General features: G+C 39.4%; 1 protein-coding gene across 1 annotated transcript; it reads right to left on the reverse strand.

Annotated features, from left to right (window-relative positions):
* Positions 1 to 2,554: 2,554 nt before the first annotated feature.
* LOC128576765 (transmembrane gamma-carboxyglutamic acid protein 1-like) lies at positions 2,555 to 7,683 on the reverse strand. The gene is made up of 2 exons (XM_053578996.1): positions 7,600 to 7,683; positions 2,555 to 6,825 (listed from the first exon to the last, which is right to left on the reverse strand). Exons 1-2 carry the CDS (start codon positions 7,681 to 7,683, stop codon positions 6,340 to 6,342), a joined length of 570 nt encoding a protein of 189 aa, XP_053434971.1. The 3' UTR covers positions 2,555 to 6,339.
* Between the last annotated feature and the right edge of the window lie 7,019 nt (positions 7,684 to 14,702).

Genomic DNA, 14,702 nt, shown 5'->3' on the forward strand with positions numbered 1-14,702 from the left:
ACTAGAGCCTGAGCTCATGGCCTCCTTGAGCCAAACCAATGCCATGACCGTGCATCAGACCAATGCTGTGATCACCCCCACCCACTCCTCAGAGAAAGGGAAAAAAACATAATAAATAATATTTAAAGAAACTAAAAAATACAATTATATAATGTGAAGAGAAAAAAGGATATCCTTGTTTTTGTATAAGAAACTTATGTGGGACAGATGAGAGAAGCAGAAAAATCTCTACCTCAGGAGAGGAGAAAAGGAGATAAATAAAGAAGACCGAAACCATAAAAGGGACTAAAAAACGGTAACCAAAATGCAGTAGCTTTTGCTATTGAAGAATGTGAAAATCAAAAGGACATACAGTTAAACCAAACCAAACAACAGTGACAACAACAAAGAAAAATTAAGGAAAAAAACTGAGAAAAGAAGCAAAAAATGAAAGAAAAATGTATATGCATGCGTGTGTGCATTACAATATATTGCCTGGTCACCAGGTGGGGCTGTGGTGTTAGGAGACAGAGAACACACTTGTTGGTTTTGCTGCCTAAGATGGAGGCCAGAAGCCACTCTCTAGGTGCAGAGGAAATCCAGTACTGCCTTTGTGACTTTTTGCCCTCATTCAGGGCCTGGTCACTTTACCAGCATTCGGTCCCTATGGGATTGGCACCCTGTAGATCTCATCAGCTTTCTTAGGAGGCGTGTCAAACAGTGCCCCCAGAGAAGAAAATGGCTTTCCTGGGGATGCAGGGGCCGTTTATCTCCCCCCAAGGATGGTTGCCCGAGCTCAGCAGGTGCACCAGAGCTGGCTGTGTACTAGGACTCTATAGACTGTTCAACCTGTGTGGCCTTCCTACAATGGTGGCACCCAGCCTGTATCAAGCCCTTGGGAGTTCCACCACTCAATCCCGGTGGTCCCACACTGTTGGAGTTCCCTCGCGTGCTCAATCCACTCCAAGGTAGATCCAGAGAACAGCTCAGTCCAAAATCAAAATACTGCAGGACAGCCCCTTCCTATCTCCAGTCCTCCATGGGAGGTGGTGGGTGGCTGGTCCTTCCTTGTATGCTGGTCTTCCTCACCTGCAGACCTCATCTTTGGCTCCTGGAGTATCCTACTGCTTCACTGTGCCCCTGGCATGATGTTTCTGTGTAGGTTTCCCGAGCCAAAGGTGGCTGGAGCCTTCTCTCTCCCCCCTGTCTCAGTGTGAGTGAGTGGCCGGTAGGAAGATGTCTCTAGTCTGCCATCTTGCTCCACCCCAGAGCAAATAGGTGATTTCAAAGAGGGCACAGAGATGGAAGAGCAGCTCTAGAACTTCTAGCTTAAACTTTCCTGACATACCTTAATAGCTTTAAAAATGTCCATATTGACACAGCCAAGTATGTACTTTTAAAAAAATTATCCCTCTGGGGGCAGGGCACAACTACAGTGGGGACTATACCTAACAGATACAAACATTGTAACCTAATTCTTTGTACCCTCAAATCAACCTGAAATTAAAAAATTACTCAATTAAAACTATGATCCTTTATGACAGATGTTAGAATAGGAGAGGGGTAAAAGGAAGCCCTCTGGGATGCTAGAAATGTCTTGATCTAGGTGTTGGGTTTAATAAAAAGTGTTAGTTATATCATTTCCAGATATTGCTATATATTTTTCAAAGTATTGTTCATGAGTATTTGAACAAATCTCTGAGGACTTATGCTTACAAATGGATACTTGGACTTTTAATTTAAAATTCCTCCTTGAAAATAGAACGAATAATTTTTTTTGTACCATAAAGAGCAACTCATATTTACATATGCTTGGTTGATGGCATGACACACCGGCTTTTAGTTGTTAAGGTAAATACACATAGGAAGACGCCTCAATGCGACCACAATGTTTTTATATTGTGCTTTCTGTTCTCGTCTTCTCAAGTGTCAAACAGAAGCTGTTCTGCGAAGCAGGAAAAAAACAGATCCTTGGCATCCGTAGACACCAATTCCAGGACTTGACAGACTACAGTACCCCCAGGAGCTCACTCTAACTCTAACCCTGACCCTTGCAGAGGTGTTCAACCTGAGGCCCACTGGCTGCATGCTTATTTTGTGAGGACGTTTTTTGCTTATCTGTGGTGTTGGATATCACACAAAAAGTGTGCATGGAGGTTTTTCTTGTGTGTGTGTGTGTGCTAATCAGCTTTCCTTAGTGTTTTTGTATTTATTTTTTGTTTATCAGGCCCAAGCGAGGCTGAAAACCACTGTCTCTGGTGTGTGGAGCTAGTGCGCTAACCACTGAGCTATGGCAGCCAGCCTGTGTTTGTGTAATTAATGTGTGGGGGCCCAAGACAACGCATGCTCCCAATGTGCAGCAGGGAAAATGATGGTTGGACACCCCTGCGAGTGTTTTCATTTTCTGTCATACCGAGAACGCTCTTTGACTTTTTCACTAAAGGGTTTCTGATTTCTTTACTGATAGTCCTATATATAATCATTTTACCTTATTGGAAAGAACATGATTGGTAAAAGCCTCTGCAGCACTTTATCACTTTAAACATAATATGATTGACACATGCCAGAAGAAATCTTTTGGGTTTAAAAATAGCTTTATTTAGCATACCAAAAAACACAGAAACATAAGAAAGACCCTACCTAGTATAAACATAAAAATAGTTAAATACCATAATTTAATGTAAACCAAGCATTTAAAAATGTGAAATAGTATCATAAAATACATACTATTTACACAGAACCAAGTTAAATCGACCTCCGCAGTTAAACTGGATTAGATCACCGATCTTGAAGTCATCATTAGCCATGAAACAAACACAACATCTCTATTTGTACTGCTCAATAGGAAAAGAATAAATCATTTTAATTACACTACACAATAAAATTATTGTGTTAGAAGAGGAGAAGTGCCAGTTCTAGTATTCCAGACACAACTACTACTACTGCAGGTGAAGGCTTGTAAACCATTCTGCCAAAGACCATTGAGCCTATTCTCTTATTTGAAAGCAGACTAGTGGATTCAATTCAGTTACTGCTTAAGAAAGGTACTAAATATAGTTTTGCAAAAATAAACCTTTATTAAAAACAATCAAAGGTGAATGTAATATCAACCAGGTACAAAAAGCAAAAGCATAAAAAATATATATTATTCTAGACAAGCCCCTTAATTGTAACAAATGCTGAGAAACTCAGTTTATAAACCAGATGGGGTAGCAAAAGGGATCTTAAAAATAGAAAACCCCTGGGCGGTGCCTGTGGCTCAAAGGAGTAGGGCGCCAGCCTCACATGCCGGGGGTGGCGGGTTCAAATCCGGCCCCGGCCAAAAGCTGAAAAAAAAAAAAAACACAAATCAATAGAAAACCCAAACCAAATTAAAACCAAACAAACACACCCAAGATAATGCTTCTTGAAGAAAGTGGTGGTGTTTTTTTTTTTTTTTATTCTGTCATTATCACGCGAAAGCCAGCAGGAGATCTATGGATAATGCACCTATTACTTATGAAGTAGTGTTTTCTTGGGCCAACAGTCTAAAATGTGGTTGTCACTGATCAGGTCAAGCATTTGGGTTTTGGTTCAAGGATCAACATGCATTCTGATATTGCAATTTGAGCATCTCTAAAGGGCAGCATTAAATCCCAGATCAGGAGTTTGAAAGGGAAAATAAAGTAGCAAGAACACCTAGTAAGAGGGTATCCTGCTCCTTCGTCTAATCCTGTAATGCTCAAACTTTTGGCTTCCGGATCGCTTCATACTTTTTAGATTTATTGGGGATCTGGATGCCAAAGAGCTTTTGTTTATGAGGTTTATAGCTATCAATATTTACCACATTAGAAAATAAAACAAAATTTACAAACATATTAATTCGTTTAAAAGTAATAAACTCATCAGATGCTAACGAGTTTTGTGAAAAATAGCTGTATTTTTAAAAACAGAATGAAATATTTGTGGGAAGATGGCATCATTTTACATTTTCAACTCCTTTTTGAGAGAATTAGAGTGAAAAGACAAAGAGTATATGTATATTATTATGAAAATATTTCCATCTCACAGACTCCCTCAAAGGGTCTCAAGAAATCCCAGAGGTGCATGGGCCACATTTTGAAAACTGCTGGTCTAATCTAAAGCCTAACGTTAAGGACAAAAAGCCCACACGAAAGGAGCCTTAATTTTCATTTTAAAATAAAACAAAATTCCATACAACTTACTGGATCAAATACTCCCACCTTCACCTCTAACTAAGAGCCAAAGATTGACTTGTACTCACGGCAAAATTTCGTAACTTGTCCTTTGTGAGACCAACTTCAAGATACAATCAATCTTCGGTTAGTCCGTGAAAGCTATAAAACCTATGAACTAAGCACACACACACGTTTGTTCCCTTTCAACATTTGCTTAACACTGTTTGTGCTGAGTGGACTGTCACTTTCAGTTGGCACAGCTTTGGTATGGACCACAGTATGGCAGGGGTTAACAGTTAATAACAGCCCACACACTCAGGTTTGAAATATATTAGCTACTGATGGAGCAGCTTGCTCTGCTCTATTTTGCACTATGTGAAAGCTCTGATAATTTTAGGGAAATACAGGGAGAAAATTCTCCCTACAGCATACCACCACCACCACAACCTTGTTCTTAGACAGCTCTTCACATTTTACAAATTACTTGCACACGCACCATCTCGTTTGATCTATTAAATCCCAGGGTAAGGTACAGGAAAAATGATATTATCCCTACTTTAGAGGGAAGGAGTTTAGGGGTCAGATACGGGTTTTCCCCCAGGGACCTTGGCATGTATCCTCCCACTTGAGGATTTTCCCCAGAGTTCCTCTTTCCTTTGGTTCCAGGGCAGGACTGGGGGAGGGGTCGGTGGCCGATGGAGACAGAGGCAGCAGGGAATGTGGCACAGCTGAAACCTGCGTTCCTTTTGCCTCATCAACCATTTTATCCTCGGCTGAAGAGGCTTCGGACTGGCATAGACATTTCCGTGGTCTGGTCTCATGAATTTGCCACCTGTGCATACATAATACACAATTGTCTCATTTTTTCTTTCTCAGCCAGTTTATGCTGGTAGTTCACGTACAACCTATTCTCTCTGTTTCCAAGGAAAAATAAAACTCGGAGGTTGAAAAAACTCAGGATGAAAATACAAAACAAAACGGCAACAATGATGAGATCTATGTGGGGCTATCACTAGATTTAGCGTGCAGGAAGCATAACGGAGACTTTGCAATCTTCTTCTACCAATTGAAGGGCAATATGAAAAAAAATCACAGTTCATAAACGTAATGGAGAATTGCCTTGTAATAATTGTGAAGCAAAGACTTCAGCTTATAGAAAAATATTAAGAAAATGCTTTCACAAATTTTATTTAACTAAATTCTTCGGGGCTTGAAGATTCTGTCATGGTAGGAGGCAGAGTAGACTAAGTAGAGTAAAAGGCGGTGAAACAGCAAGAAGAAAATAATTATTGCCACCTGTGAGCAAAGGACTACTTGGTATCTACTGCCTGGCATTAATACACGTATCTACTTTAAAATTATTCCATTGCCAGACAATCCTCCCCATCCTGATGTTAATACATACAGCCGACGACATTCCAAATGCTAAGAACACACTGTTTAAGTTTGAAAGTGAGGGGATGGTCAACCAGAAAAGGAAAAAAATCCCTAGCACAAAACAAGGCAAATGCCATTCATGACCGATGCCTTTCTGGCTGTACAATGTAAGCAAGTTATTACTTACTGTGTGCTCACACACTTGCTCTTTGCTTCTTTCTTTCTGAGATGTTTCTAAAATCAAGAATGACTACATGCATTTTTGTTCCCTTTTAAGTTAGATGAAGAAATAGGAGGTTAACAGAAGCCAGTCAGAATTAGAAAACATGCTGAGGACATCCTGTTCGCAATATTCTATAGCATGTTGCTGGCTAGTACACGAATTGTCCGTCGGTGCCCTTTTTTTTTTTTTACAATTCTGGTAAGTAGTGCTCTCTTTCTGGGTGATTTAAATAGAAATTAATGGATCTTTAAGAGAGTTGCACATGCACTATGTCGATTCGTGCGCATGTATATATGCATAGCCACACATATCCATAGACACATGTCCACCTCATCACGTCACACTAAGATCCCCACTAGTATATTTCTCCCTCTTTACATATTCTCTCAAGCAAAACTGAGCACGGATAATGATTTTATAATAAGAAACCAAACTACAGAAAATCAAACCAGAAAGTGTGAAGTGGTATGCTGTAAGAGTCCAATAAAACAAGTCAATGCACATTTATGTAGTGGTAAAGTGCTAGAAAGTTCTTTCATTAGTATTTTAAAAATGATTAGAGTAAAAAAGAAGTCTGCGGCTTCATTTGACGGTGGTGACCACAGGCACCATAGCAATGGCACTGGCCGAGTTGGAGTTGACTATGTCCTCATATTCCGGGGGTGGGTCTGAATGAGGTTCTGTTTCACTCCTCTGCAGGTTCACCTGGCCAGTGGCTTCCTCATAGGTTGGTGGGGGATCGCAGTTAGACAGGCGAGTGGAGACAGAATCTGAGCGCCCAACGACATATTCCAGAAAGCCTGGAGACAATCCACTGCTGTCAAACACTTCATCTGGTGGAGGAGGTGGAGTGATAATATTCAGGTGCTGGGGAAAAGGAATGTGGCCTTCAGTCACTGTCTGTCTGCGAGTTTTGTTTCTTAGGAAGCACCTCCAGATTAGAAAAATGACAAGGAGGATAATGAAGAGGCCAAAGATTAACGGAAAGGTAAGGTAAAATTGAAACCAATCACTTCCTCTGTTAGTCTCTCCTTGTTGAGCTTTTGTGTAGGTACTCCAAAACTCCTTCTGAAAATACAAGACCAAATAAATTAAAAATCAGTACGATGTCGCAAGATGGGAAATAGCAGATGAACAAATGTCTAGGTTCAATGAGCACAATGAACCAAAAACCAAAATGAGATGTGTTGGTTCAAAGGAACTACAGCCTATCTTCTCCACGAAAAGAAATTACAAATACACCATTGTGCTGGCTCCGGATCCTCACTAAAATGGTCAGTCAGAATGCAAGAGTATTTATCAAGACTTAGAGTCATTCATATCTTCACCTGCGACATTTTACAGGGAAAAGTGAAGAATGAGGGTTTTCCCCTTTACCGATCACACCAACTCATTTCCCCCTAAAATATAGTAAGTCAGATAGTACTCGCCATAATCCAACTATGAAGTTCTCATCACTGATCCTCACCATTAATAGTACGTGCTATTTCGCGCTGTTGTAGTACTTAAGCACTCCGCTGATAAACACTTGGTTGCCTAACAGTTCTGTTTGGGGTCCCTTTCCATCAGACATTGCTCCTCAAACTCCCTTTCTACCCTAGAGCTTAGCACACAGATGTTTTGACTAAATTGTGTATTGCTCCTAGAAGAGACCTCAGGCTAGTGAAGAAACTGTATTAGGTTATCTCTAAACCTAGAACTAATCCCAAATGAAAAGTAGTCTAGTAGTTCAAGTCTTTGATATTTGTAAAGGGAGATGGTTAAAAGATAAAGAGGAAACTTGACCCAATTGCTAGTTATGGGCCTTGGGCAAGTTCCTCCTTTAGGGCTTAAATTCCTCACCTGTAAAACGGGAGAATACAAACCTACGGTATACTCTGTCTGAACAATAAATGAGATAGTGTACACAACAGAAGGCAAATCCATGACATAGAAGAACTCAATGAATGGTAGTGATCACAACTAATTTTTATATATGACAATCAAGACTCGGCTTTAAAATGACTAATTAATACCTCGTGCAAAGACCTCCTTCAATTCCAGCGCTATTGACTCCATTTTTCAACATTTAAGCTTGGTCCATAAGTGCTTTTCTCACAATCATATTTATTTGTAGATATTGAAGGTCGCTGGTATTTCTTAAGCATCTGGCAACAAGGGAGGGATCCCCTGGAATCCCAATTGATACAAGTGGAGTCAGGGAGGGGAGTTAGGTTATTACACAAATGGACAAACAAAGGGAGTTGGACTGTGTCAGGGTTTTTGAACACAGATGTCCCACGGGGGCGTGGCAATTACGTAAAACACCAAATCTAGTCCAACGTAAACCTCAGGGTACTAAAGCTGATTGTTTTGTAGTCTTATATTTTATTTACTTAGTCGGATAGCCTTTTAAAGTGCTCTCTGGGAATAACAATGACTTCAAATCATCAATGTTCCATGGTTGACTTAGATTTTCTCTAAGGTACATTCCCACATTCTGTGATTCTGAGGTGAATTTGGACATGTTACAAGAAATAAGGCATGATGTACTAGAGGACGTGTACATGTTCACAGTGAATTTCGCCTAAACAAAGCAGGCGAAACTACACAAGCTACAGCCGCTCCTCGGCCTTTTGGCTAAGAACAATGTAGCGAAATAAGACAAGAGTAGGCAAAACATATCCCAGATACATCATTCATTTCAGAACGATATCAAAATCTGGAATTATGAGATGACTCATTTGCTTCACTACAATGAAAAATGGTATCACAGGTTAAAAACCGATAAAATATAGATATATGAAGCCTTTTAAACAATACGTGTGCTTCTAAAATTGCATACTGCTAACTTTTTATGTAATTTTCATTTTAAATATTGACAGTTTGTCACTGTTTATAAAGTAATACGCATTAATTATATAAAATTTCACTAATAAAAAAGAGCTAACAAAGAAAACTCGCTTGGAGTTCTATCATAAACCTATTAACATTTTGGTTTATACCGTGATAAACGTGTTACATCTATTTCTGCCACACTTTTCCCAGTCATAATTGTACCCCTACACAAATACACATTGTCTGCAAATTTGGAATCAAACTGCACGAAGTGGAATAAAAGTGTGAATCATCTATACCATGGAATACTATTCAGCCATTAGAAAATAGAGATTTGGCAGCATTTGTATTAACCTGGATGGAGGTGGGAACACATTATTCTTAGTGAAGCATCACAGGAATGGAGAAGGATGAATCCTATGTATTCAACTTTGATATGAGGACAATTAATGACAATTAATGACACGGTGGGGCATGGGGGAAGGGGAGAGCAGACAGAGAAGGAGGGAGGTCGTGATTGAAAGGAAAAGGAAAAACAAGAAAAGAAAATAGTGACTAATTCTCACATAAATTGGACTTAATTTTGACCAAAGTACATTACTTAAATGTTAATTTTTAATTCAACTTGTTAATATGTTGTTTAGGATATTGCATCCTCATTTATAAGTGACATATGTTTGTAATTTCCCCTTTATAGTAATATGTTTTTTCCAATTTTAATATCAGCTGTATCCAGATGAAGTAGAATAATTTTGAAGTATTTATTCTTCTTCTATTGCCTATAAGATTTGGCATGATCTGTTTTTTGAAATTATCTTTTGTTAGTTATCTATTTTTTGAAACTTTGGAAAAAAATAGTAGAAGTTAACTGATGACTCCATACTGAACTTCAGAGTGAAAGCATTCTATGATAGACACACTCTTATCTGACAATGTGAATGTCACTTTTTCTGCATTATTATTATTGCTTAATATTTTGCTGCAGCAAAAATGTCTGATTTCTTTCCTGAATGTATTTATCTTCGTTCATTCTTTATGAGGTTTTTGTTTCTAGTCCCTATCTTGAACATTGTTATTGTTATTAAATTTTAAGCCTTTTTAATTTTGTGAAGGCAAAAAGTGGAAACCTAATGAACACATGTATATGTACAATAAAATTTAAAAAAAGAAAGAAATATTTACCAAAAATGATGACACATTAGTTATAGAGAAAGTCTCAAGAAATACTGATAATTCAAGTAGCATGCAGACCATAGTCTCTGACCACCATGTAATTATGTTATTAGTCATAAAAAAAGATAAATAAAAAATGTCCATGCATTTGAAAAAAAAAATTTGGTCACAGGTTAAAAACCGATAAAATTCATCTCTTGGTTCTCTATTCTGTTCCAGACATCTACTTCTCTGTTTTTGTGCCAGTACCATATGGTGCCCCATGATCATACTAATGTACACAGCTATGGTTTAATAAAAAAAAAAAAAAAAAAGATAAAATATAGATGTATGAAGCCTTTTAAACAATACATGTGCTTCTAAAATTGCATGCTATTAACTTTTTATATTTTCATTTTAAATATTGCAATTTACCACTGTTTATAAAGTAATACACATTAATTATATAAAATTTCACTAATAGAAAAGAGCTAACAAAGAAAACTTGCTTGGAATTCTATCATAAACCTATTAAGCACTATATTAACATTTTGGTTTATACCATGATAAACGTTTTATATCTATTTTCTGCCACACTGTTCCCAGTCATAATTGTACCCCTACACAAATACACATTCTCTGCAAATTTGGAATCGAACTAAGTGGAATAAAAGTGTGAATCATCTCTACCATGGAATACTATTCAGCCATTAAAAAATGGAGATTTGGCAGCATTTGTATTAACCTGGATGGAGGTGGAAAACATTAATCTTAGTGAAGCATCACAGGAGTGGAGAAGCATGAATCCTATGTATTCGACTTTGATATGAGGACAATTAATGACAATTAATGACACGGTGGGGCATGGGGGAAGAGGAGAGCAGACAGAGAAGGAGGGAGGTCGTGATTGAAAGGAAAAGGAAAAACAAGAAAAGAAAATAGTGACTAATTCTCACATAAATTGGACTTAATTTTGACCAAAGTACATTACTTAAATGTTAATTTTTAATTCAACTTGTTAATATGTTGTTTAGGATATTGCATCCTCATTTATAAGTGAAATATGTTTGTAATGTCCCCTTTATAATAATGTATGTTTTCCAATTTTAATATCAGGTGTATCCAGATGAAGTAGAATGATTTTTGAAGTGTTTCTTCTTTTTCTATTGTACTCTCTATGTCTTTCTACACCAATGTTCTGCAATTCTCTTGGCCTTTCCTCGTGATTACAAAGTGGCTATCTCTGCTCCTGCCATCACATCCTCACACCAGCATCCCAAGATGGATGATTCCCATGAAACAGAAATACTTTCTTTTTCACAATGCGATGTCTCTTTTATCAGGAAGTAAGATTTTCTCAAAAGATGAGGTTGTTTCCACGTCTCTCTCAGCCCAGATGTCAGACACATGACCACTCCTAGTGGCAAGAAAGACTAATACCACAAGTATCTTCAAAGAGAAATATGAATGTAGACTTGTGATTTATTATAAGGAACTGGGCACACTGTTACCCTCCTGATGGCCCCCCACTCCACCCCAAAATCAGTATTGCCTTCACAATGAGGAAGAGTGAAATGGCTGCTGGATGCCACACTTCTCTTAGATTGAAGATGCTATATTAAATCATTATTATCCTAGATTAAATTAATGAAGTACGTTATAATCGTTTCTCACAGTGTCTGTGGAAGGAAGTTGATGATCAAATTGCAACGAGCATACTAGAGGTATAAAGAAAGTTGCAAATTTTAAAACGTGTATTTGCCAGCATTAGGTAAATTCAGGATTTGTGGCAAGTTACTATAAAATGGGGGTCCTCGAACACCCTCTGTTCAGAGCTAGAGAGTATTTTAGACTTTGTAAAGTCTCTGTCTTACATACTAACTCTACTTTTATAGTATAGCCCAACAATAAATGGCTACGTAGCTGTTTTAATTAAAGTTCAATCACAAGAACAGATAGTGTGCTAGATTATTCTTTTAGGCTGTGTTTTTCCAACCCACATTTGTGATAAAACAAACAGGTAGCGAAACAATTTATGAAACAGAACGATTAAAAAGTGCACGTGTGTGCACATGCATGAGTATGTCTGTGTGTGAAACATAAAGAGGAATGAGAGGTTTCCAAATCTCATTAGCTATTTGTCAAGTCATTAATTATTGGTGAAGTTACGGTAAGTTTTTGGTGTTTGGTCTCGTATGTGCATCAGGGTATGACTGAATAAGTTGAATAAGTTCAAGCATTCATATTATTTTTCAGCAAACCCAGGTTATCCCCAGCTGCAGATAACATCCATGATTGAGAATGAGGATGTTGAAACAGCGCTTCACACACTTCAGTGCACACACTCATCACCTGGTTGAAGTGCAGGTTCTGATAATGTAGCTCTGGGGAGGGGCTTGAGATTTTGCAGTGCAACCAAGCTCTCTCGTGAAGTTAATTCTGTGGTTCCACAGATCACACATAAAGCAGAAAGATGCTAGCACTGGTTTTCAATGCCAGGGATACCTAGATTGGCCACAAACATATATTTGGTCTGGGATGTGGCCTGGGCATTAACATTCACAAAGGCTCTGCAGGTGATTATGACATGCTGCAAAGACTGAGAACTTCTGCACGAAAGCAGAAGTTATGTTATCAGTAGTATTAAAATAGTAATACTCGGGTGGCACTTGTGGCTCAGTGAGTAGGGCGCCAGCCCCATATACCATGGGTAGTGGGTTCAAACCCGGCCCCAGCCAAACTGCAACAAAAAATAGCTGGGCGTTGTGGTGGGTGCCTGTAGTCCCAGCCACTCGGGAGGCTGAGGCAAGAGAGTTGCCTAAGCCCAAGATCTGGAGGATTCTGTGAGCCATGTGACGTCATGGCACTCTACCGAGGACAGTAAACTGAGACTCTGTCTCTACATAAAAATTTGTAATACTCAAGTCACGATTGACTTGGGAAAATGCGCAAACGTGACTTGTATTCCTCTTTTGCTGTTGTATACATTGAGCATTACAATTTTTAATACATTTTATTCCTTTGTTAAAATGTGTATACATTTTGACACCCTCTGTGCCTGTGTATCTGTGTATGTCTTGTATGTAGGTGTGTAAATGTATGTGTATATGTCTATGTATCTGAAGAAAGAAGGTAGAGAAAGGAATACAGCGATAAAACCAAAATAGAGTGATATTAGTAAATGGGGCAAAAACACCTTCTGGAAACTTAGCATAAAAAAAGGCCATAATTTCTAACAAAGTGTTAAAATAAAGTCATGGAATATAAGGTAATTACTACGCAGTTAAACTTGTTTGTATTTTACTAAATGTTCAAACCAATCAGTTAGCTTTTTAAAAGTCTCAAGCTACCCATGTAAACTTTGAATATTACAGTCACAATCTCTATATATTTTATATATGTGACCTACATGTAGAAGAAAAAGTGTTCTCAGTATTATTTTCAGAAACCTGGACAATCTTAGATTTGACATACAAATATCATTGGGATGAGTAGAGAGGAGACTGAGGGAGAAGGCAGAGTTGTGAAATGTGAGGGAAAAAAACAGACTTCCATGACTACCATTTCCCTAAGGAACCTTCCTTTTACTGGGAAATCATTTCTTTCTTTTCACAGCTGAAGACACCGTAAAATAACTCCTGTCTACATCTTGGAAGGAGGAACCGGAGGCCACACTGACATCAGGACAGGTTGATTTCGGGATACAAGGGGAGTGGGCACAGTGTTGGGGGCCACAGTCTGGGAGAAGGAAATGGTAAATATGGGGCCAGCAACCTTCCAGGTGTGCAGACGCTTCAATAATGCTTCCAACTTCAGGTGCCCTGGGCTTGGGGCAGGCTGTGCCACATTCCCTCTGCTCTCTTCCTGGAGAGATTATCCACTTACATGACTTCAACTTCGTCTGCAGGACAAGATCTTCTCCCGTATATGTTTCAAGACCTGACATCCCACTGGGACCACCTGAGTGCAAGAGGCATTGTTCATTTTCCCAGCAAGCTGTGTGACATTTCCATTTGGACGCCCAGTAAGAGTCTCAGATTTTACAAGAGGTGGAGTCTGCACCCAAGGGGCACTGCCCCACCTGACCCCACCCCGGCAAAGCTCCCCGAGTTAATAAAAGCACCACCGTGAATCCTGGTGCTCACATCCAAAACCCGGAACCTAGATTATTTTCCTCATCACACACTGAAGGACAATTTTGTAAGTAGAGGTGTCGTGAGGGCAATACCCGTCCCTGACACTGGTGACCACAGAGTTCACACCTGTGTTTGGGAGGAAGCCAGCCTAAGGTTCAACCCCTGTCATCACTGTGGTCCAGGGTGAGCTTGTCAAAGAGGGACTGACTCTGCATGCCATATTCCAAGGCCCTCATCCTGCTACTTAAAATCAACAAACAGTAGCATTGGCGTACTTTAAAAATAGAAGTTTGTATATAAAGTCAAAGGCCTCTTTATTTTCATCCCTGCCCAACACTGTTAACTTCGATTCTTCTGTAGAGGCAGTCTGTCATGAATCCCAGATCGTGTTTGTCTACTTTACTATGCAGATCTACGCACATATACCAAGGCCCCACACAGCCCACCCCACCTCAGCCTATGCCTTTCCACTCATCCCAAACACAGTTTATACAGGGAAGATTAATTTTGTGCTTTCCAGGGGCGTATGGAACACCCTTCTTCTCCATCTGTGGAGGTCCTGAGCTGCATGTGGATGGGGTCTGTGTGGGTGGGTGGAGAGTCCCGGGGAAACCCATTTTAACCCTGGGTGGGGACTTTGCCCTTCTTCCTAAAAGCTGAGAGTTTGCAGACACGCATCAACCGGACACCTTTATTGCTTCAAGAACCAGATAACTTTATTGGAAACAGTGGTGAAACAGAAAGGAAACAACGTAAGTGAATGCTCTGCAAAGGCAATGTGCTCCCCTGGCCTGGTGGCCGATCCAGGGAAGCACCCGTGGCTGTGGGGACAGTCCCAGC

The sequence above is a fragment of the Nycticebus coucang genome, chromosome X (assembly GCF_027406575.1).
Source record: "Nycticebus coucang isolate mNycCou1 chromosome X, mNycCou1.pri, whole genome shotgun sequence".
Taxonomy (NCBI): Eukaryota; Metazoa; Chordata; class Mammalia; order Primates; family Lorisidae; genus Nycticebus; species Nycticebus coucang.

Coding starts and splice junctions, on each gene's coding strand:
- LOC128576765 (XM_053578996.1), bottom strand. CDS start 7,683: ATGGATTTGCCTTCTGTTGTGTACACTATCTCATTTATTGTTCAGACA. Junction 6,826..7,599: donor TGTATTCTCCCGTTTTACAG/GTGAGGAATTTA, acceptor TTGTATTTTCAG/AAGGAGTTTTGGAGTACCTA.